At 47.0% G+C, this 24487-nt stretch overlaps 1 protein-coding gene across 1 annotated transcript in view; it reads left to right on the forward strand.

The window, feature by feature from the left end:
* The window catches only part of LOC142488410 (uncharacterized), a 31344-nt gene extending 19244 nt beyond the window's left edge, over positions 1-12100 (forward strand). Inside the window, exon 2 of the mRNA XM_075588906.1 lies at positions 9495-12100. Within this exon, the coding sequence (XP_075445021.1) occupies positions 9495-10843 (1349 nt within the window). The 3' untranslated portion in view covers positions 10844-12100. The remainder of the gene's footprint in view (positions 1-9494) is intronic.
* The last annotated feature ends 12387 nt before the right edge of the window (positions 12101-24487 follow it).

A 24487-nucleotide genomic window follows, 5' to 3' on the forward strand; every position in this document is an offset into this window, starting at 1 on the left:
TGTATTGGTGTTTATTAAATATTGTAATGGTTTATTGGGGACCTAAGATGTGGGTAGTAGGGCTGTTGTGTGTATTTTTTTCATTGTGGGTAGCAGGGGTGGGTGAAGGGGGTATTTGCCCCAAGAATAGGTATTTAGGCTTACCGGGTGGTTAGTGGGGGCGGGTGGGTTAACCCCTTAGGGGAGGGTGGGTTAACCCCTTAATTACTATAGTGGTTACTAACCGCAGACCGGTTCTTATGGCACCATGGGCTTTTGTATAGAGAGCAGAGTTCTACCACACCAGATAGGGTCTGGACGGGTAGAAGACAGTAAGTGGTACTTAGCTAGTATAGGCATCAACTGTTACAGGTAGCCTAGTTCATATCACTAGCGGGGCATGAGGGGGTCCCACGCACGAGAGCCTGGCTGTTGCAGCATTACTACTGGCCGGAGGCATCAGGGGCAGTGGCAGAGTTTTGCCCGTCCTGTGATGCCTGCCAGTGAGTAGGTAAGGCAGGTGATCGTGTGAAGGCACCCCTGAACCCACTACCTGCAATAGGGGAACCCTTCCAGATGTTAGCTATGGATATAGTGGGACCTCTGATGATCCCTAGTTGGTCTGGCAAGCGTTACATCCTCACAGTGGTAGATTTTGCTACCAGGTACCCCAAGGCTGTGGCACTGGCCACCATCGATGTGAGGGCAGTAGCCAAAGCATTAATAGTAATTTTCACTAGAGTAGGTTTCTTTAGTGAGATTCTGCAGATCAAAGGTCGCAATTCATGAGTGAATTGCTACCGTCTCTCTGGGATTCGTGCACCAGTGCACGACCCCTTACCACCCCAAGACAAACGGTTTATGTGAGAGGTTCAATGGGACCCTGAAGCAGATGCTTCAAGCTTTTTATAGAGGCTGAAGGGAAGGACTGGGAGATTCAACTACAGCACTTGCTGTTTGTTGCATATCGAGAGGTACCACATGAATCTTCTGGATTTTTTCCCTTCGAGCTGCTCTATGGTTGCAGTGTCCGAGGACCTCTTGACTTATTCCGTGAGGGATGGGAAGGGGAGCTACCAACACAGATGCTTCTGTGCGGAAGTATGTGGTAGATCTCAGGGACCAGATGGAAATGCTTATGGGGTTGCACAGGCTTATCTCAGGGAGGCTCAGACCAAGCAGAAGACTTGGTACGACCAGCATGCCCGTAGCAGAGAGTTCATCACTGGGCAGCAAGTACTTGTTCTGAAGCCCACTCGTCAGAACAAATTGATGGCTGCCTGGTCTGGACAGTACACGGTACTCACAAGGATGAATGAGTGCAACTATGTTGTACGGTTAGATGGAGAGACAGGAAGAAATAGGACTTATCATATCAATATGCTTAAGGAGTATTTTGCACAGAGTGTGGCATCAGGGATGGCTATCGGTAGCCTACCGATGGGGGACACGATACGCAATGCTCTGCCTGACCTCCTAGGGGAATCTAAGCAGGGGGGCACTGTAGAGCGGGTAGAGATAGGGTCTCCGCTCAGTTGCAGCAAAGGGCACAAGCAAAGGCTATGTTAGAGCAGCATAATGTTCTGTTCACGGACAAGCTGGGCAGAACATATATCACAGATCACCCAGTGGAGACTGGTGATCAGAGACCTCTACATAAACATGCCTATTGTGTATCAGCAGAGGTGAAGGGCAGTATAGAGAGGGAAGTAGAGAAGATGCTGGCCCTAGGGGTAATTGTACCGTCTCAGAGCCCTTGGGCTTGTCCGGTAGTCCTGGTACCTAAGAAGGATGGAACCATCCGGTACTGTGTGTACTACCAGCAATGCAATACTCTGATGGTGTCAGATGCTTATCCCATGCCCCGCAGGGATGAGCTTGCTGGGGCAAAGTATCTGACAACCATGGATTTGTCCAAGGGGTATTGGCAAATCCCTCTGACCAAGGAGGCACAGGAGAAGTCAGCATTCATTACTCCAAGTGGTCTCTATGAGTTTTTATTGATGCCATTTGGGAAGGTAACCGGGGCATTCTTCATCCAATGCCTGGTCAATACTGTAGGTTACTGGAAGGGATGCAGGGATAACGCAAGGGCATACCTGGATGATATTGCTATCTTTAGTAATTCATGAGAAACTCACTTAGTTCATGTAGCAGTGTTGCTGAACAGAATTAAGGAAGCATTACTGACATTGAAACCTACAAAGTGTCTAGTGGTGAACAGAAAACCCAGGCGCTGTCCCCAACCTCTCAATACAACAAAAGAGCAAATACAGAGTTACCAATAAATAGTGGAAAAGGTCCCTCTTTGGATTGAGAAATGACCTAGGGAATCCCTTCTGCTGCAACCCCAGGAGGGACCATCCAAGACCATTAGAGAGAGATGAATACAGGAAACAGGGGGAGCAAGGGGTTAACACAATCAAATCCAAACTACGAAAGGAATTTGGGTCCGGAAGGAGGAAGAATCCTCCTAGAAGGGGTGGGGTGATGGGGGATCTATAAAATAAAGTCCACAATACTTACACAGCCTAGTGTAAGTACGGGGACTAAGAGTGATATCTGTAGGAGTCCCACCTGTCCACACCAATCAGGTGTCACTCGTAGGTAGGGTTCTGGCAGAGGAAATCCTCCGTTTGGCAACAGCGTCCCAGTCACTCCCACGTGCAGCGGTAAAAGATGAGTGAAGCACCTTGTATGAGCAACGGTTCAATACATTTATTGTAGTGTGACAAATAAGTCAACAAATCACTCACATAGTATAAATCCCAGGCTTGCTCCCGTAAAAAGATAGTGCGTCCTGCAGCAGATAGCCCTGTAACCACGTCCTGCAAACCGGGGGATGGAAACACTGCGTGCGGCTCCTCACACTAACTACGGAGGCTCCCGTGGGTCACAAACAGCAGGCTGGAGGGAGCTACGCGTTTCGCCGATAACTCGGCTTAGTCAGGCTCATAAAATTTACACACGGGGTCCTTACATGTTATATAGACCCTACTGTAGGTCACATTGTGGTTAATTAAAAGCTGTAAATCAATCAATGTAAGAAAGTTACAATCTGGACATATCTATATTCAATTTTTGCTCAAATTCACGTATTGAAACCACTGCCTGCAGCACATTAATGCATAGGGTTTAATGGATGTACACTTAGCAGGCAAATAGAACTGAAAATGATCAAATAGCTCCATATAAACATATTAATCAATAATTAAGGACATCTATAAGACTAAACTGATCACAAAACAAATCTGATAGATACATTCCTATTATGAAAGGATGAGGTACAAAGAACCTCCATATAGACATTTATGTCCATTCATGCTTTACATAAGCAATTGGTTTAGTGCACATTACTGTTTGGCCATATAGAAAAATGGTAAGCCCCACATTAACTATTAGAGAGACAATTAAAAACATATTGAAAATCTTTAGAAACATTTAAAAACACACTTATTACATATTTAATAAAACACTCCTAAATATAATCCATAATAAATACAATTTTATACATAAAATTAAAATAACATGTCATTAAAACAAAGTTAACTCTGTGAAAGACATCAAAAAGAGAGAAAGAAAGACCAAGAAAAGGGTTAGCACATGCAAATGCTTATTAGCAGACAATTAAAGTGTGCAAGAATAAAAAGTAATCTCAATATATACTATATATGCCTCCAATCTCCTCCTACCTGCCCAAGCCTGTCTCTATCTAAAGAGAGACAGATGGGCTGCCGAAAGGGGGAGGAAAGGAGAGCGCCCCCCCCCCCCCAAGAGCACGGGCCCCTGGGCTATAGCCACTCTCCTGTGTTGAACTGTTTGAAATTTTAATAAAAGTGATCTGTGTGTGTGCGTGTGCGTGTGCGTGTGATATTTCTGTTTATCTATAGCAAAGATACCCAAGGTGCTTTCCCCCGACTAGCGAGCAATTGAGTCTTATTAATAATGTTAATATTGAATAGAACAAAAAAAAATATTTTCCCCCCAATTATCCGGCATAAATTGCACATCAAAGATACAGTACACCAGGGGTGCGCAATCTTCTGCTCCTGCGTCCCCCCCTGCCTTGTGTCCCCCGGTGCTCGTGCCCACCCCCTCTTCGCTAAGTGCGGTGTCAAATGACTAGCGTGGTCATGTGATATCACGTCATTTGATGCCGCGTTGCTATGGCTACGAGCGTGTGACGTCACGCCGCATGACCCCGTGGCATCATTTGATGCCGTGTTGCCATGGAGACGCGTCTCGACGCCGTCTTAATCTCGTAAGTAGAGGTTGCAGAGGCCTCACGCGATCCCCCAGCATTTAATTTGAATACCATGGGGAAGAGCGCGGGGCGTCTGCAACCGATCGCGACCCCCAGAAAAATCACGCGCGACCCCCAGTTTGCGCACCGCGGCAGTGTACTATAGTATGCAATTTCATTGACAAATTTGGGGATTTTTTTAGTTTTTAATTTAGTTAAATATGGCAAATAAATATCCATCACATTATGTTTTCTCTAAGCCGCGCAATTTATTCTCTCCTTATTTTGAGGGGGGGAATAAAATATATTTTTTTCGGTTTCAACATTTTTTTTTTTACAAGTTCAATGTGTTATTCAAAGCATTGTAATGCACAATGCAGCCTTGTGTCATATGAGCGTGCGTATGTGTGACATGCAACAGCCATGCTTGTCATTAACCAGGAAGTGGAATTTCTCAGCTGGCCAGGGACAGCTAGTTGGAAACCTTGCAGCCAAAGCATGAAACATTTCATTGTGAAATTTTATTGATAGGTGATCACACAGATAGATAGATTTATCACATACAGCAGCGATGCGCAAACTGGGGGGGCGCGCAAGATTATTTAGGGGGGGGGCGCGGGCTGCGTGCGGGGAAACCTGGGGGTGGGCAGAGCTGTGCACGGGCGGCCAGAAGCTCCGTGCTGAGGCTGCTTCTCTCTTCTGTGTCTGTGTCAGAGGGAGCGGGGCTTTCCTTCCCTGCACACAGACATCCCTTCCTCCTCCTGTGTTACCCGTCCCAGTTTTCGGCAGCATGGGGGACCGTAGGAGCAGGCTTACAGTAGTACGTCCTCCCCCCCCCCCCAGATGAAATCTGTGACTTATGATTTGTGTTGTGTCTGTCTATCTGTGTGTATGTGTGTGTGTGTGTGTGTGTCTGTGTTTGGTTGTGATTGAGTGTATGTCTGTCTGTGTTTGGTTGTGATTGAGTGTGTGTGTTGTGCCTGTGTTGGTTGTGATTGAGTGTTGGTTGTGATTGAGTGTGTGTGTTGTGATTGAGTGTATGTGTTTTTTTGCGCACACACAGCACATTACACACATCACAGCACATTGCACACACTTGCAGCACACTGCACACACTCACAGCACACTGCACACACTGCACACTCTCACTGCACACAGCATACACTCACTGCACACAGTACACACTCAATGCACACAGCACACACTCACTCACAGCACACTCGCAGCCCCCTACCTCCGGTGTCAGCTGCTGGGGCATCGTGGGGCTACTTGTGGGGACCGGGGCTGGGGGGGTGATTGGTGCGGTGCCGGGCTGGGGGGGATCGGTACCGGGCTGGGGTGCGGGGCTGCTGGTTGGGGGGGGAAATCGGTGCAGGCTGGGGTGCGGGACTGCTGGCATCTGTTCCGGGCTGGGGTGTGGGGCTGCTGGCGGGGGGGGGGGGGGGGTCGGTGCCGGGTTGGGGTGCGGGGCTGCTGGTGGGGGGGGGGAGGATCAGTGCCGGGCTGGGGGGAGGGTGGAGGGGGAAATCGGTGCTGGTAGAAGTGAGGCTGCTGGGGGAAGTGCAAGGGGAATGCTGGGGGAAGTACGGTGGCTGCCGGCGCCTCACTCCACCTCTTAACCCCTCCTCCCGATCGGGCGCGCGGCGGCCATTTTTTTTACAAATTAGCGCGACCCCGGTTATAGCGCGGTCGGATCGGGTGGCCCCCGAGGACCGCTCTATAACGGGGCTGAGCTGTATTTGTATTTACATTGTATACCGTTTAATAAAGGTTTTTTTTTTTTTTCATGTGATTGATTACATCAGGCAGGGGGGGGCCCGAGAAATTTCATGGATGAAAAGGGGGGCTCGGCATAAAAAGTTTGCTCACCCCTGCGCCTAAGGCATACCTGGATTTTATTATTTTCAATAACTCTAGATCTTAATAAAGCAGAGGCGCTCGTCATCTGACCGTTTAATCTCATGAGGCCCAAAAACCTGAGCAGCAGCTTTTCCTGTGTTCTTAACAAGAGACAGGGGGTGCCCAACGCTGCATCCAATTGACAAAACACATAGAGTAAAATACAATTGCCACGCTCAATAGCGCTCTGGTTGACATAAATATATATTCACTTTGTGGTGGGTGTGGGAGTTTGAGCTTGCTGGGAATCTGTGTTAACCTTTCCTGTGTTCTGTCTGAAGTAACTTCTGTGGAAGACGGTACATGTTACTGTGCTCCTCCCTTTAGGAGTTTGCTGCGGGTAAAAGGATTGGCCTTACATATATGGGAAACAGGAGAACAAATCCTGCGCTCCTACCAATTTGGGCTAAAATATTCTAGTGACCCGTTTACATTTAGAACCTAAGTCTGTAACGGAGGAGTCGTGTGGTTGCATCTTTTGATAAAAACATGATTTGAGCCGCCAACCTCGTCTGAAATAACCCCTTCCTGGTCAGTCGTAGCTCTTCTTATTTATTTTAAACCCTTGTCGTTGTCGATAACAATATTGATGGATGCAAATTTTTTTTTAGAAATAAACATGACATGAGATTTCAGGCATTACTTGAATATTGGTAGGAATGTGGATTGGTGAAGGCTGAAGGTGAGGGAATTGCACAGCAAGGAGACAGGTTTAAGGCTGAGTTCCCGGTGGTGACGGCGGTGCATGCGCGCCACACACCCCAGCCCTCTATGTGGCAGGCCCCAGTGGCTGTGTGTGTGGGCGCGTAAAGCGCTGTGATGCGTACACTGGCAGTCACATGGTGGCATCCTGCCAATGGAAGGAATTCTAGTAACGGCGTTTTGAATAGTTTGTAGAGTGGCGTTGCAAGAAGGGAAGGCCAGAGAGGAGAAAGTCTCCATAGTGGGAAGATGAGGGTATGCAGGAGAGTTTTAGGAGAGGGCAGACTGTGGAAATGTTGCCGAGAGAAAATCTGCCAGATTTATCAACAGCCTGAATGTGAGAGGAGAAGGAAAGAGAGGAGACAAATATTACACCAAGGCCGCGTGCTTGGGAATTATATGAATAGTATTTTTGACTGACAAAATATGACGCAAAATGTAACAATTGAGTTTAGTTTATGTGGGTCTTATGGCAGAAGATTACATGGACATTGTAGTCACTGCATCACTTAGATTGTAAACTCTCCAGGGCAGGGATTTCCGTTCCTATTGTCTGATTTTGTTTGTTGTTCTTATTGTATTATAATTCCCTGTATGGTATTGTTTCTGCTGTAAAGCGCTGAGTACACTGTGGGCATTATATAAAACCATATGTAGCCATGTGTAAAATTGGTATACAGTGCTGGCAGTAATCCTGGTAAGAAGGCAGGGTTGCCAGTAGTTATTATGGAGGTTTGCTCTCAATCCCTAGTGATGTGTCATATGTAGCAAAGGAAGTGACAGCATACTTTGTGTCCACTGTTAGTGACACAGAGGTGTGTCTTTTCTGGAGTCTATATATTACACAGAATTACCTAAAGTTAGTCAGTCTAATAGGAGGAGCGTTGTTTAGGAGGTGTTTAGTTCAAGATTAAGCCCTGCTGGTCAGAGTACTATACACTGTGTTCAGGGACCTGGCACAGATGGTGATCTCCCTTAGGGGAGAGGTGGAAGAACCACTCAATTAGGAGAGAGAAGGAACCTTCTGCATGGAGTACCTTCACGGAATATGCGGCTGAGTGTCGGCCAATATGATGGGCAGTCTGCCAAAGGAGATGTCATTAAAGATGCCCTTGTTCAAGAGACCCTTCCTGTGTGTGTCTGGAGTTATTCTACAGGAAGATGCACCAGGAGTTCCCCATCAGATACTCCTCCCTGCTGCCGTAGGGATCCTGATGGGGCTGAGGTGCTGTACCGAATGCGAGTAGGACTCAGAACACTACCTCAGACACCTGTCATGGTGAAATTCCCCAATAACTTCAGTGGGAGACTCAGGAGTGCTGTAAGCCAGCAGGTGCACCACACATCACACAGACATGTAATGGGGGCCGATTGGACCACAAGGGCCAATATGAGATTGGGTGGGGGTCTGTCCGTTATACATACATGGGCATCTACAGTATCTTTACACTATATATTGTTGATATTATTAATGCACTAATATGATAGGCCAGGAGTTCCTTAACTTTACATCTCATGGACATTTTCAATGTTTAATAATTATTTTAAGGATGTACATGTATGCTTAAATAATGAATTTAAAACCAGAGACAGCACATAAAACACAGACAAAGCTCAGTTTTAGCACATCCAGTGAAAATCATACACGGTACAGTGCCTAAATATATATGTATAAATATCTATTAAGTAAAATGGTCTTTTAGTTTGACATTTTTGGCCAAAATTGTTGTAAGCCCCTGAGCCAACGTCACGGCAGACCACAATTCAGGGGTCCCTAACGCTAATATAAATTCTTAATAACCTGTGTAATAACAGGAAGAATGATTTATAGTAAATCTGTCAATATTAGTTGCAAAGTTCTAAGTCTGATTGAAGCCTTTATTAACCTGTACATTACCAGGAAAGGCACTCTGTATTAGAGATGTCACAACCATCCTGCAAGCAAACAAGTTCCCCTGTGTGGAAGATGCTATGGAGTGAGCCCTTAACCATTTAAATGTGGGAGGGGGTGAGCTTAAATTAAGTAGGAGGTTGCCAACCTCCAATCAGCCAGGACTAGCTGAAACACAATTGTAAAATATACTGGACACCTAACAAGCTCCTATTGAACCCCCAAAATAACCACAACATATATATAAGCAGTGTTCGACAAACCTATACATTTGCTCGCCCCGGGCGAGTGGATTTAACCCCCGGGCGAGTAAATATTGGCCCAAGCGGCACACGTTTGGTACTAGGTGGCGAGTAGATTTTTTTGTGTGGCGAGTAGATTTTTTGGTGATTTGTCAACCACTGTATATAAGCATATGAATGTCACAGAGGAGTGCTACTGAGCATGGCAATATATATGTTGTGGTTATTTTGGGGGTTCAATAGGAGCTTGTTAGGTGTCCAGTATATTTTAAATAATGAATACAGTAATAAATACAAGATATATATATGTATCAAATTTATTTCACTGTGAGAGCTGCTACAAATACATTTCAGGCCTTTGGAGACCACCACCAATGTCATTAGGGGCCACAATTTTAAAACCCTGGGTGTAGAGAACATTGCGTTAATTAAGTATTGGAAAGTAAATTCTTCAGTGTTTTGGATTTGTAATTTGTGTTCAGTAATTTGATTTACAGATTGAAAACATTTGTTCTGTCTTTTTGTTTACTTCTGTTAGAGAACGGCCTGAATGAGGAACAGAACTTGAGCTCTGATACATCCAGAAGCTGTCTGACTCCTCACAGCCCAGAAGTGCCAAAAAACAATGATTCCTGCCACATTTTAGGCACGTGCAAGGAACCAGTGCCACATGATGGTGAATTTACAGTCCTTGTACAGCACACAGCGGAGACGGACTCTAAATATGGGTCCAGCAAAAGGTATGAGAGAGATTTAAGAAGAAGCCGTGGTGCTCAGCCTTTTCTCTGTTGTCAGTGTGGCAAAAGCTTCTCACTGGACAGGGACCTGCTCACACACCTTTGTGTCCCCTCTAGGGAGCAAACCATTACATGTACAGATGGTGGGAGCGGTTTCTCACTGAAAGGGAAACTTCCTCAACACCAGATGATTCAGACAGCAGAGAATCCTTTAACTTGTACAGTGTGTGGGAAACAGTTAAGTACTAAGCAGAGCCTCCTCAATCACCAGATGATTCATACAGGAGAGAAACCATTCACATGTGCAGAGTGTAGTAAAAGCTTTTCTACAAAGGCAGAGCTTCTCAGCCATGAGAAGACTCACACAGGGGAGAAACCATACACATGTTCAGAGTGTGGGAAACAGTTTAGTTTTAAGAATAACCTACTCAGACACCAGAGGATTCATACAGGGGAGAAACCATTCACATGTTCAGAGTGTGGGAAACAGTTTAGTATTAAGAATAACCTCCTCAGACACCAGAGGACTCATACAGGGGAGAAACCATTCACATGTACAGAGTGTAGTAAAAGCTTTTCTACAAAGGAGGAGCTCGTCAACCATGAGCGGATTCATACAGGGGAGAAACCATTTACATGTTCAGAGTGTGGGAAACAATGCAGAGTTAAGAGCAACCTCCTCAAGCACCAGGAAATTCATACAGGGGAGAAACCATTCATATGTACAGAGTGTGGGAAACAATTTACAGCTAAGAGTAGTCTCCTCATACACCAGAGGATTCATACAGGAGAGAAACGATTCACATGTTCAGAGTGCGGGATGCAATTCTGTATTAAGAACAACCTCCTCAGACACCACATGACTCATACAGGAGAAAAACCATTCACATGTACAGAGTGTGGGAAACAATTTACAGCTAAGAGTAGTCTCCTCATACACCAGAGGATTCATACAGGAGAAAAACCATTCACATGTACAGAGTGTGGGAAACAATTTACAGCTAAGAGCAGTCTCCTCATACACCAGAGGATTCATACAGGAGAAAAACCATTCACATGTACAGAGTGTGGGAAACAATTTACAGCTAAGCGTAGTCTCCTCATACACCAGAGGTTTCATACAGTGGAGAAACTATTCACATGTACATAGTGTGGGAAAAGCTCTTCTCAAATGAGCCACCTCCTCACCCACCACAGGATACGTACACGGGAGAAACCAGTTCCATGTACAGAGTGTGGGGAAAGCTTTTCACAGATAATCCACCTCCTTACACACAAGAGGATTCATACACGAGATAAACCATTTGATTTTTCAGAGTTGGATTGGTCAATATACTGGTAGCATAGTAATACTTCAGTAATAAGAATGGCCAGTAACGCAATGCTTACCATTATTTCTTATCAAGGCATTCCTATCAGCAGAGTGGGGGAGAGGGGTGTCAGAGAGAGGACAGAGTGTTGGTATGGTAGAGTGTAGCGGGAGCGAGTCTGGAAGCTCTATGACTTTCACATTCTGCAGCTGCGTCTGCAAAATGTCTCAGTAAAGCGCTACGCAAAAGTAGCAGCGCTATACAAGAACTAACAATTATTATTATAATTATAATCCTCCAGCGGGTAATCTCACCCCTCCCTATAAGGCCTTGGCCATGTTTGGCGCTTGCTCGCTCTCGCTTGCTGCCGCTCGCTCTACCAGGAGCTTTTTGCTGTCCTTACAGAGGAGACAGCAAGCGCTTGGGAGGCGGGTATCACTGTGTGTGTGTGTGTCACTTGGTAGCTGTCAGTGTGTGTGTCACTGGGGAACATGTGTGTGTGTGTGTGTGTGTGTGCGTGCGTGCGCGCGTGAGTATGTGTGTGTGTGTGTGTGTGTATATTATATAATATTTTAAAAATTAAAAAAAAAGACATGTTGTGAGAATAAATTATTTATTAACATTGTGCAACTTTGATAAATATATTCACGCACGCACGCACGCACACACACACGCGCACACACACGCACGCACGCACACACACACACACACACACACACAAAGGCACACACACACACACAGGCACACACACACACACACACACACACATGCATACACTCACGCATGCATACACACACATGCATACACATGCACACACACACATGCATACACACACACATGCATACACATACACACACATGCATACACACATGCATACACACACACACACACACACACACGCATACACACATGCATACACACACACACACACACACACGCATAAGCACACACATGCATACACACACACACACACATGCACACACACACACACACACGCACGCACAATGCACACACACACAATGCACAAACACACACATACACAGACACACACACACACACACAGGAGACATGGATCGGGACAGAAGGGGGACAGGGATCGGGCAGAAGGGGGGCAGGGATCGGGCAGAAGGGGGACATGGATCGGGCAGAAGGGGGGCAGGGATCGGGCAGAAGGGGGACAGGGATCGGGCAGAAGGGGGGCAGGAATCGGGCAGAAGGGGGGCAGGGATCGGGCAGAAGGGGGACAGACCGTCAGGGGGCGGGCCGGGAGTGGGCGCGTCACTGGCCGGGGGCGGGCCAGTGACGTCACGGAGCTGGTTCGCCCTCATTGGGCGAACCGCTCACGTGACCGGCCTGTCTCGCCGGCAAGCGGGGGAATTTTAAATTCCCCTAAGACCTGCGCTTCCGCAAGCGCGCGTAAGCGCAGGTGAGCCCCTACTAAAGCCGCTCTAATTGCGGCTGTAGGGGCTCAGTGCTGAGCGGGAGCGCGCGTCAGCACGCTTCCGCAAGCACGCAGGGAACATGTCCGGGGCCTTAGCCACTTCCCCTCTGCCATGCCTCTTAACCCTTCCACCATGACTCAATCCCTTTCTCTCCTCCCCCACATTTCTCTCAGCTCTCACCCATGCCCATTAACCCACGCCTCCCCATGGCCTATTAATGTGTACAGGAGAAAGGGGGGTGTAATTATAAATGGTGAAGATAAGGGGCCTTAGTGTGGGTGTAGTTTGTTTATTATAAAATAATTGTCATTAAAAAATGTTTAATTCTTAAAATTAAAATATTCTAAAATGTATTTGTTTTTATTTTTTACATTTTATTAACAATGAAATGGCTTTGTATAAGAAATATGTTTCACAATAAATGACCTTGAACATTTTGACGACTTTTGCTTTTTGTTTTCTATTGGGTGCTAATATATTGCTATTCTTCTTTTCCCCCTGTATGTGTGGAGATTGTGGAGAAAATACTTTAAGATGAAGTGGAGCCTCCTTACGCACTATGTCTACATAGGGGAGAATCCTATGTGGGAACAAAAAGATTACCTTACCAGGTACTAGCATTAGCACACAGAAGAGGAGCCTTTTGTATGTATACACTGTAGGAAAAGCTTCTAAGATAATTTTATCATCTACACACCCACTGGTCCATACAGAGTAGAAGCCTTTGTCTTCAGTAGACTGTGGGATCAATTTACCCACAATGTAAGACTCCTCCTACACCAGAAAACTCACAAAGGGTAGAAGCCATTTGTCTCTCTGGACAAGGGACACATGCATCAACACAGCACATGTTGCATTTCTTCTTCCTTGAGTTAAACAGAATAGATGACTGCATACACTGATGTCTCAGTACTGGACCACAGGGAAAAAAACAGAAAACTTATTTTAACAATTATATTTTCAATATGTAACCCGCTGAGTGTGGCCCCATGCAAGCCATGTTTTAAGTAGACAGGTGTAGCCTAGCCTCCCGGACACTACTTCCTTTCCTGGGCCTTTCCAGTGTAAGTCCTGTTAGGTGCAGGCAGTGGAGGGGTTAATCCTTCAACAAGGCCTTGTGTGCTTTTGCAGTCTTGGATATGTCATCAGTACCCAATGGACGGGCCTTAGCAACAGCCAGACAGTGCCAACCTGAAGGATGGGTACTGATTGGACCACACCCTGGATGTAAGGGCCTATCAGTATCCTTATCTGGCTTGTTATGAGTCAGAGTTACAGCCACTCCTCCACGGATATAAATATTGGCACTTTCCTAAATTCTGGGTCCCTGTGTCATTCTTTCTCCTCCCCCTGTGGAGTGAGCATCATCTGCCCTCTATCTCACAAGGAGATGGAGGAGGGTCCACAACAGGCCTGACCTGGGCCTAAAGCCTGAGTTAGGGCACAGCAAGCAGGGAATGATGTAAAGTCTCTGTAATAAGATCTGCATGCAATAAAGACAAGAAAATAGAAATTATGTGTGAGTCACTGTCTGCCAAAGAGAAAGAACAAAGGTGTCAGTATCGGCCATCCCTGCCATCACCAAGGATCCATACTGACTGGAGGCGCTGTACCATTGAAGAACTGAGGTAAACCTGTACACCTGTCCTGTTTCTCCCCACACCACCGCAGAGTACTCAGTCCTCCTGTTTACCAACAGGTACAGCACAACACCCTGAGAGAAGTAGCTAGAAGAGCATACCACCCCAAATCTCACTTAGGGGGGGGAGGGGGTACAAGGGCTACATCATGGAGGCGCTGCTGAGATGCTTATGCTCCCAGAACAGGACAGGTTTGCCAGCAGAGAAAAACCACAGAGAATTAAGTACAGTTTCAGCTCCAGTTCTGAAGAAAGCGAATGAGAGGGGAATAGGGGTAGTAAAGGGGATTTTCTAATCTGCCAGTAAAGGGGATTTTCTAATCTGCCGGAAACTGCAGCCTGTTTTGCCCTAAGGATGTGTTTGGTTGAGATGGAAGCTACAGTCCTGTTCTATGTTCTAAGTTGTCCTGAGGCGGGTAGTCGAGAAGCCTTGAAGGGGGTGTACCTGGTCCCAGGGAGCCTAACTGAGGGAAGGGTCCGCGATACTGGCAGCCAAGAGGGGCAGCACCAAAGTAAGAGTAATGTTGGATATCATACTGAGGAGTTACCACATTGCTAGTAGCCATGTGTCAAGCACAAAAGATCGCAGAGAACTGGACTTTGTGTTAGCAACATGATATAAAAGAGAGAAAAGTTGCGCCAAAAGTGGGTTATCCTACTGTTCAGTATGTAGCTTCAGTCTTTGCACAATGCAGTTTCGCAGCCTGAGTCTCTCAGAGGTGATTCACTAACCTCTGTGTAGATACTGGTAGAAAAAAGGGGGTCCTCTGGCGCGTTGCTCTGCTTGTGGCTCCACGGCGTTTAAAGCATATAAAATAAGGGAGAGAAGAGAGGGGACCACAGTAAGGGACCAACACAGTGGTTATACACAGCTCTTCGTTTGAATAAGGGGGGGGGGAGCAGGGGTGGTTAGAAGATCAGTGGAGGTTGAAAGATAATGCTGAATGAGAGGAGACACACTTACATCAAAATGTCTAATATCTTGAGTTGTTGTACTCTTCTCTTTATATGACTGTATTTGTTGAGGGTGAGGAAAAGCCTCCTGGTATCCTCCTTAGCAAAAAATAAAAGGGAAAAAAAATAGTGCAATAAAATTTATAAACAGTTGAAAAAAGAGATTTAACACTTACAAGCGGCCGATAATTTCAGGCATAGAGAGGAGATGCTGCCAGACTCCACAACGAGTCCCTTCCTGGGTTGGGGTGGTTTGTCCTGGCTGTTTCCCTGTTGGCAGATGATTACTGTAATAAATAAATTTTATTGCACTATTTTTTTTCCCTTTTATTTTTTGCTAAGGAGGACACCAGGAGGCTTTTCCTCACCCTCAACAAATACAGTCATATAAAGAGAAGAGTACAACAACTCAAGATATTAGACATTTTGATGTAAGTGTGTCTCCTCTCATTCAGCATTATCTTTCAACCTCCACTGATCTTCTAACCACCCCTACTCCCCCCCCCCTTATTCAAACGAAGAGCTGTGTATAACCACTGTGTTGGTCCCTTACTGTGGTCCCCTCTCTTCTCTCCCTTATTTTATATGCTTTAAACGCCGTGGAGCCACAAGCAGAGCAACGCGCCAGAGGACCCCCTGTTAGCAACATGAGATGTACAGCTGCGTCAGCCTTTATTCTAAAGCCTCGCACGGCGTACCGCTCTGAATACCGAGTCATGACGAGCTATGTTTTCCAACCGTATAGCAATTGACTCGAGTTTCTATCGGGCTCAGAATCCATCTATCGGGCGCAGAAAATTGCATTTTAGCGTTGCCAGCAATACCGTCTAGAAACTGAAGTGGGCGATTGCGAGCTATTGTCTTAAAAGTCTAATAGCAATTCAACCTACACAGTACAACTGTACAGTTCTGCAAGTCTGTGTGTGTGTACAGTAATTGTAATTTGAAGATTTATATGTGAAGCAGAGATTAACGTTACGAGTTCATACTGTATACAGTAGTCTGAGGCTCCTTAGCCATACACATAAAAAAATATGAGGACACATACTGCATACAGGATACTAAAGGGAAAAGAAGTACAGTATTACAAAAATATAACGTTGCGTCTTCTTCCGAATATAAAATATTTTTTCCGCTCATGCGGATTGGAACCTTGTTGAAATGCATACTACATGCGTCATCACATTTCTATATGTATTATTTATTAATCAATACTTTTGCTAGGCTTGATCTTCTTTTCATACTGTTTATATTTTATGCGCATGCGTGTATGTCTCAGTGGAACCTTGTTGAAACCCATATGAATGTTATCACATTTATGCACATGCTTGTATGTTTGTTTATTTATTTATTTTATTTATAAAAATGTTTTACCAGGAAGTAATACATTGAGAGATACCTCTCATTTTCAAGTATGTCCTGGGCACAGAGTTATAAAAAATACATGGTTACAATAAAAGAACAGGGTTATACAGTCACTTCACAGACATTTCATGGACAGATAAAGTAGGAAAATTGGGTACAGGGGATAAAGGGCTTGTGAGTTTCAGATAGAAATAGAGTAGCTTTAACATCAACTAACATCAGCGAATGGCAGCAAACGGCTCACGCCCTTTGGCTGCGCCAAAGGCTGTGCGCCTTTGGGGCAACGCAGATGTATGCTGGAGTGAACAAAAAGATCTTTCCTTTGTGTCCCCATGGCTCATTAACATTCCAGTGGGTGGGGTTGCCGATTCAACAAAGATCAAGCACATGTTAGCCCTTAGCATGCTGGTCCTGTGCAGAGGGGAGCAGTGTTGGGGGGCCCAATCAGGCTGTGCGCCTTTGGGGCAACGCAGATGTACGCTGGAGTGAACAAAAAGATCTGTCTCATTGGAACTGTGTTGAAATGCATATGCATGTTATCACATTTATGCGCATGTGTGCATGTCTCAATGGAACATTGTTGACACGCTTATGCGTGTCATCACATTTAGGCGCATGCGTTTATGACTTCTCATTCAATTTGAATTTCAAGTCTGAAAAAAAACTTTTTTTTTCCGTTTCTCGACATGGGCTTGCATAACAATTTTGGCTATTCTGAGATTCAATCACTACTATAGCTTTTTAATTCTACACTAGTCATGTACGTATTCTATGAGGTTGGTGCCATATTGTGACTCTTATAAGAAACCCCCAAAATAAAAAGTTATAATCTTTTATTCTATACAATATGCATTTATTCTACAGTATATGTACAGTATTATATATGTATTGTTTTAATACTGTTTTGATTTAATGCGCATGCGTGTATGACTTCTCAGTCAATTTGAATTTCAAGTCTGAAAAAAAATCCCTTTTTTGGTTTCTCGACATCTTGCATAACAATTTTTGATATTCTGATAATCACTGCTGCAGTTTTTTAATTCTACACTAGTAGTGGCATACTGTGAATTTTATTTGGGGGTGTGGGGTGCAAAACATTATGATGACATTTAATCTTCCCGAGCGTGTTATCACATTTATGCGCATGCATGTATGTCTCATTGGAACCTTGTTGAAACGCATATGCGTGGCATCACATTTAGGCGAATGTGTGTATGTGAACAAGAGACACCAAGGGCCACGCCACCGGACACCCACCAGGACTTGGGTCAGAGCCACCGGACACCTGTAAGTACAGCTACCCCTACGCTGACCGCTGCAGGACACCGACAGGCCCTGAGACAGTCGTTCATCGCTGACGCAGGTAACAGACCGCATGCCAAACGCACTGGCTGAAGGCCTACATACACCTGCAGTATGGCAGAACTCAGACCCTCACCAGACACCACGCAGGAGAGTGACCACTCAGACACTGAGACTGCTGCAGAACTGCAACAGGCGCAAGAAGGTGCAAGGCCTAAGCGGACAGTTACACTGACACAAAAAGCCAGCGAAAAATATGAAGCTGACATTGACGGGCACAACGCCAAGGTTGAAAAGGCCTGGGAAAACATTGGACTTGAAATGTGTAACGTAAGTTTTGGCAATGATGATAAGCAGCTTGAGCAGGCCATAACCCAATTAAGGTGCAACCACTTGTGCTACCGAGTGCTGTCAGAGACATATATCATCTACCTGACCAGGACTAATACCAGGGAAAGCCTGCAAGAAAGAGACTTACAGATTACTATTGATCTGACACGTGACAGCCACTTTCACGTAAAGGACCTGGCACTGGAGACCGCATCACAGCACTCCAGCATATCCAGGCGCTCATCAAGGTGAGCTAAATCAGTGCAATCCAATGTGTCAACCAAGGCGCGAGCCACCGCAGAAGCCGCACGCTCTAGGGCCGAATATGGTCAGAAAGTGGCAGTCTTAAGGGCCGAGAGAGCGCGCATAGAAGAGGAGGAGCAGAACACCACGCCACTGCTGCTACCGCAGCCAATGCCGCCGCGCGTAGAAAGGCCGAATTGGACGCGGACCTAGAAGCTCTAAGCAAAGAAGAGGACGCCGCCGCAGCCATAGCCCAAGCCGAAATCTTAGAAGCAGCCGCGACAGGATGGCGGGGAGCAACTGTACAGTCGGATAGCCTCAGAGGATCCAACCCAATGCACCGAAGACTACGTGAGGAGCCTCTTCAGCGTAAACACCAGCGCGTCATCTCAACACGACGAGGGTGACATTACTGATGCCGAAGACTTGCTAGGCACACGTGGAGAAGATGCTGTTCCTGCAAGGGTACTCGCAACCTGGGACAGCCACCACAGTGATCCACATACCAGCACACAGACTGATGCACTACAACAGGCTCGCAATCCAGGTATGCCAACGCGGAGAAACACAGATCCTCAAACTAACCAGCAGCCATCTCACGGCCACACCAAGGAAGAGGTGACCGCAGGGCCCCTCCCGGCAACCATATCAGAATGCGACCAACACACCGATGCATCAAGCCTAACAGACATAGGCAAGTACATGATCCGGCGTGACATGGTGCAAACAGGACTTACGAACTTCGACGACCGTCCTGAGAATTACCGAATATAGAAGTTCACATTCAAGGATGCTATCAAGAGTCTGGGCTTCTCCGCAAGGGAAGAACTCAGCCTACTCACCAAATGGCTGGGGAAAGAATCCGTGGAACATGCGAAGAGGCTCAGGGCAGCAAATGTGAACCACCCCCAATTAGGTCTTGACTTAGTATGGGAAAGGCTAGAGGAGTGCTATGGTAGCCCCGAAGCAGTCGAAGAGAGGACTTCAAGAGAGTCGACGACTTTTCTAGAATCACAGCCAAAGACTACTCGAAGTTACGAGAGATCGGGGATCTGCTGCAGGAGTCTGCAAGAACAGACCAATCCCTAACAGGTCTCAACATCCTGGACTCTGCTCGCGGAGTGAGGCCCTTCTTGGAGAAGCTACCCTACAAGAAAGATAGACTTCACAAGGCTCCAAATACAAAAAGGGAGAAGCATTTCCTTTCTATCCTAGCAGGCTGAGGGAGTACCCCTTATGCTATTTACCCCCGCTATTTGAGCCTTCCAGACAATTTTGAACGTAGTATGGACTCCACTGAATAGGTTCCTTGCTCAACCAATCAATCCGTGGATTATGGACCTGTAACCAGGGTAGGCCCAAGATCATTGCAATAGAAGGAGTGTGAATGGCATTCAAAGAAATATCTTCTACATGGTTAGCTGAATAACCTGGGTCTCTAACGAGATGAATGCAGGCTGAAGTGGTCTACCATTAATGGCCTCCAAAGCGATAGGGCTCTTCTTGTTGACTAACGGAATCTTGTGGTGTTCTGCAAAACTCTGATCAATAAAGTTGCCCCCAGCGCCTGAATCAAGAAAGGCCAAAGTGGAGACAGAAAATCCTTCGCCGGACAAAGAGATAGGCACAAGGATCATTGTGGGTTTAGAAGTAGCTATAGGGGAAAGAGAGATCGTTCCCAGTGAGACTCCCCTAGGTCTCATAGGAACCTTGCATTTCCCGCCTTGTTGGGGCAAGACAAAGCGAAATGTCCAGGACCCCCACAATACAGACAAAGTCCAGCATCTTTGCGGCGTTGGTTCTCAGTGCGCGAGAGCGCAGTGACTCCCAATTACATAGGTTCGGGAGGATCTAGAACAGGGACTTCAAACTGACTCACCTGGTTGGGGTTTATCCTGGAAGAGGTCGCCCGATGAAGACGTCTCTCAGTCTTTCTTTCCTGCAGGCGATAATTCCCCTTGATGCAGACCGCAATGAGATCCTCCAAGTCGGTTGGTCGATCATGAGTAGCAAGTTCCTCTTTCACAGTCTCTGATAATCCCTGCCAGAATGCAGTAGACAAAGATTCTTCGTTCCAATCCATCTCCGCGGAGATAGTCCTAAACTCGAGTGCGTAACGAGCAACAGCGTGGTTACCATGGGAAATAAAGAATAGAGCAGAAGCAGCAGATACTTTCCTACCTAGTGTATTGAACACCCTGCGGAACTCTTTGGTAAAAGCTCCAATTCTTTGGGTGAGGTCGGATCTTCGCTCCCATATGGAAGAAGCCCAGGCAAGAGCATCATCAATGAGGAGAGAGATTATGAAAGCTACCTTGGAACGGGGAGAAGAAAAGCGAGAAGAATTAATCTCAAAATGAATGAAATATTGGTTAAGGAAACCCAGACACTTGTGAGGATTTCCCCCATACCGATTGGGCGTGGGGAGACTGGGTTCCAACAGATAAGTAGGCATGGTGGGGTTACTTGTGACCGGTTGTATGGGAGCTGTGAGTGGCCCTTGTAGATGGAGGGATAGAGTTCTAAAGTCCTCCCGGAGGTTTCTCAGGTTTTGGTCATTAGATTCCCATTTATCTTCAAGACTTGACAGGACGACTCTTCCTACCTCAGCAGGGTCGAAGTTTATTTGGCCGAGCATACTGTAACGTGTAGGTCACCACAAACAAGGTGCGACCGCAGGGCTGAGGTAGGGATTGGTATATAACACCGACCACAACCGCGAGGGCGCATCTAGAGAGTAGGATAGTCGTGCAACTTACTGGGGACAACTTTATTGATCAGAGTTTTAGCAGAACACCACAAGATTCCGTTAGTCCACAAGAAGAGCCCTATCGCTTTGGAGGCCATTAATGGTAGACCACTTCAGCCTGCATTCATCTCATTAGAGACCCAGATTATTCAGCTAACCATGTAGAAGATATTTCTTTGTATGCCATTCACACTCCTATTGCAATGATCTTGGGCCTACCCTGGTTACAGGTCCATAATCCACAGATTGATTGGTTGAGCAAAGAACCTATTCAGGGTTATAGAAGACAGCATTAATATACTTGCCAGGTCCAGGGTGTAGAGTAGTGGATCGTTGAAGTACGTAGCCAGAGTTGGGGTTGGAGAAGGTAGAGTAGTTGTAATACCAAAGCCAGGGTCAGTGCAGGAGACAGTAGAGTCGTCGTATCCAATCCATGATCAGTGTAGGAGAAAGTCACAAAGTAGGTTCCAAGGTAGGGTCAGGCAGCAAGAAGGCAGGCAGGCTCTAAGCAGTGAGGTTCAGCGTCACACAAACAGGAGTTGTGCTCGGCAAGGAAGGAGAGTTCTGAGAGTGTATTTAAAGGACCTCCCACCAATGGGAGGCAACCAGGCAGTGGAGCTGCGGGTCCTGATAGGCTGGTGGATCATGCAGGTGCGTCCTATTGCACATCCAATTGTGACAGCGTCAGAGTGTGTGCCCGCGCCGCGTGCAACCCGTGCATTACTTTGGCGACCCGTCATCGCGCGCCCCGTCATCGCGCGCCATGACGCCATTGCCAGTGCGGGGGCAGACACCAGAGGCGGAAACCAGCGGAGAACGAGCACCGCGCGTCACGGCCGGAGGAACGGAAGTGCGCCCTGCGCCCAGGAACAGGAGGGGCTGAGGGAACCCACGCAGTAACCGCTCGCCGCACGTAAGTGCCCCTGCTATGTTTCCATTCTTGAGTGCCACGGGGACCAGATAGGCGAGTAAGGGTTAAGGGGACAGAAGTAGCAGAATGGCGAATCCTCACAGTGTGTATGTATGTATGTGTATATGTATGTGTGTATGTATGTATGTATGTATATGTAGGTACATATATGTATGTATATGTTTCTGTGTATGTATGTGTATGTGTGTTTTGGAAGACAGTTGAAAAAAAGGGAAAGCAGCATATATATTTTTTTTAATTAATTTTATTATTTTCTGGACTTAACTGAGGTCTGTGTGGACTGGTGATCTGTCAAAAGTCAGCCACGTGGCAGTCACCACAACGTCCTTTGTGAGTGCCTATGCTGCAGGAAAAAGGGTGCGCAAATACGAATTGGAAATCAGCATTTAAATGCAATACATTTATATTTCTAGACAGCAGCAGGAGAAAAACCCCACAAAGGATGCCTTTTTTAAAGTTTAACTTCAACATAAATTCTATTAAGTGTAGCCAGGTCCCCTTTGGCTCCCCGGTCTCCCGGTTCCCCCTTACTGGTGTAACACCTTCCCCCCCCCCCCAATCGCAGATAGGGATCCTGTGGGGAAATCTATACTTGTGTTACCGGGTGTGGTGCATTACCTGATAGGCTCACAGAAGACCTGAACCTCCGCCACTGGGAGCCTGGGGTTTCCTGATCATTCGGACACAGCGCCTCTACCTGTAAGGGTTCCCACCTGAGTGGGATGGTCCTCTTACAGGAGCCACAATAATAAGACACGCACACAGTGTATGATAACTGTTTTAGTATTGCTACTACTAATAAACTCGGTACCCTGTACCCCAAAGAATAATGCATATAATCACATACATAGCAGTGCATCTGGTGCACACATCAACGTTGATATTTCCCCAAAGTACCTGGGAGCTGGACACCAACTCCTTGATGTCCCTTATGTCCAAACCCCACCCACGTGTGTTGGAGATAGCGCTTTCCCTTGACGTGTTGGTGCACTACTTATAGAGTGGATCCGTCTGATCCGGCGAGACGTTCTCCTACGCGTGGGGTGAATTCCAGCGTGGATAATATCACCACGGCTCCGCAACGTCTGTACCTTGACGGGGATCCGTCTGCAGCCGGCAGGCCGCAGTCACTGCTTGGCGTTGCCTCCGAGAAGATAGTCTCTATATAACTGAGGGTCTGAGCCCAGACCCAGTAATCAGGCTGCGCGACACTGAGTGTGTCCTAACTTAACCCAAACAGCTAAAGGGGCAGAACTCCTTCTCGAAGGCCTGTCCCTGAAGCAACCACAAACTGGGGCAAAGGGTAACTGTTATCTGGGGGTCTCGGGGGTAACTAGGCCTAGTGCCAGGGGCTACTGCTCCCTGCACACACACACCCTAACTCACCCAGCTCCCAGCTCCAACAGCCTCACTGCAAGCCCGCGAAATGTATCTAAATGCGGCTGCCGAGAATCCTTGAGCCTTATTGGCTGATCCGGCCCACTACTACTGAGGTAGCCCTAGTACATCCACATTAAATCCAGGTTCCAGTTGGGGTTGGATATTTGTTATTGTACTGTGCATTACAATGTACAGCAGGGCCCCGCTTTTCAGCGATCCGCTGATACGGCGGCACCGAGAAGGGGGCCGCCGTGTTGAATTTTAAATCGCGCATGCGCAGAATGGGCGTGTGCGCCCGGCACGCATGCGCAGACCGCATGTTGCGCGCACAGACCTCAGGTTGCGCGCGCAGCGTATAGATTGCACATGCGCAGAACGGCGAAAATGCCGGTTTGCACATGCGCAGCACTGAAAATCGCCGGATCCGCTTTCCGGCGATTTTCACTATACTGCGAGCCTCTGCAACGGAACCCGCTGTATACCCGGGGCCCTGCTGTATATGCAGATGTTAATGCATTTTGTGTTTATGTTAATTCAAGGTTGCTGTAGAGTATGGGATGTTATGCCTACTGTAGTCCAAGCGCGTTCGTTGGAGTTAACCAGGGGGAGATTGTAGCCTAGCCACGGGCCACTACTTCTTTTCCTGGACCCTATCAGTGTAAGGCCAGGTCCCCGCTGGCAACTGCAGTGCCCGCTGTTGGGGACGCTGCAGGGACAATAGCTGCTGCACAATGGGACTGGGCCCGCTGCGAGGGGGGGGCGCTGCGCTCTGCTGACAGTGACTCCTGCTCGCTTGAGAATTGTGATCAGGAGTCGCGACGGAGCGCTAAGCCACGCCCCCCGGCGGTTCAGCCAATGAGGGCGAACCTGCCGGATGACGTCACGGCCGCGCCCCCGTCCCTCCACCGTCACGCCCCCCTTGTCTTTTGGTCTGCAGCTCCCTGCAGACCGGGGAATCGGCTGCAAGCGCCGCCAGCCTCGCTGGCGCGCGTGCAGCGGAGGTACTGGGGCCTCAGCCTAATTCCTTCAAAAAGGCCCTGTGTGCTTTAGCAGCCTTGGATACATTACACTGATACTCAGACCTCCCTGTCTCCTGAGGCTACAGATACAGCAGTGATAGCACAAAGATACACACTGCTTCAGTCACAC

Source organism: Ascaphus truei, chromosome 2, assembly GCF_040206685.1.
Source record: "Ascaphus truei isolate aAscTru1 chromosome 2, aAscTru1.hap1, whole genome shotgun sequence".
NCBI lineage: Eukaryota > Metazoa > Chordata > Amphibia > Anura > Ascaphidae > Ascaphus > Ascaphus truei.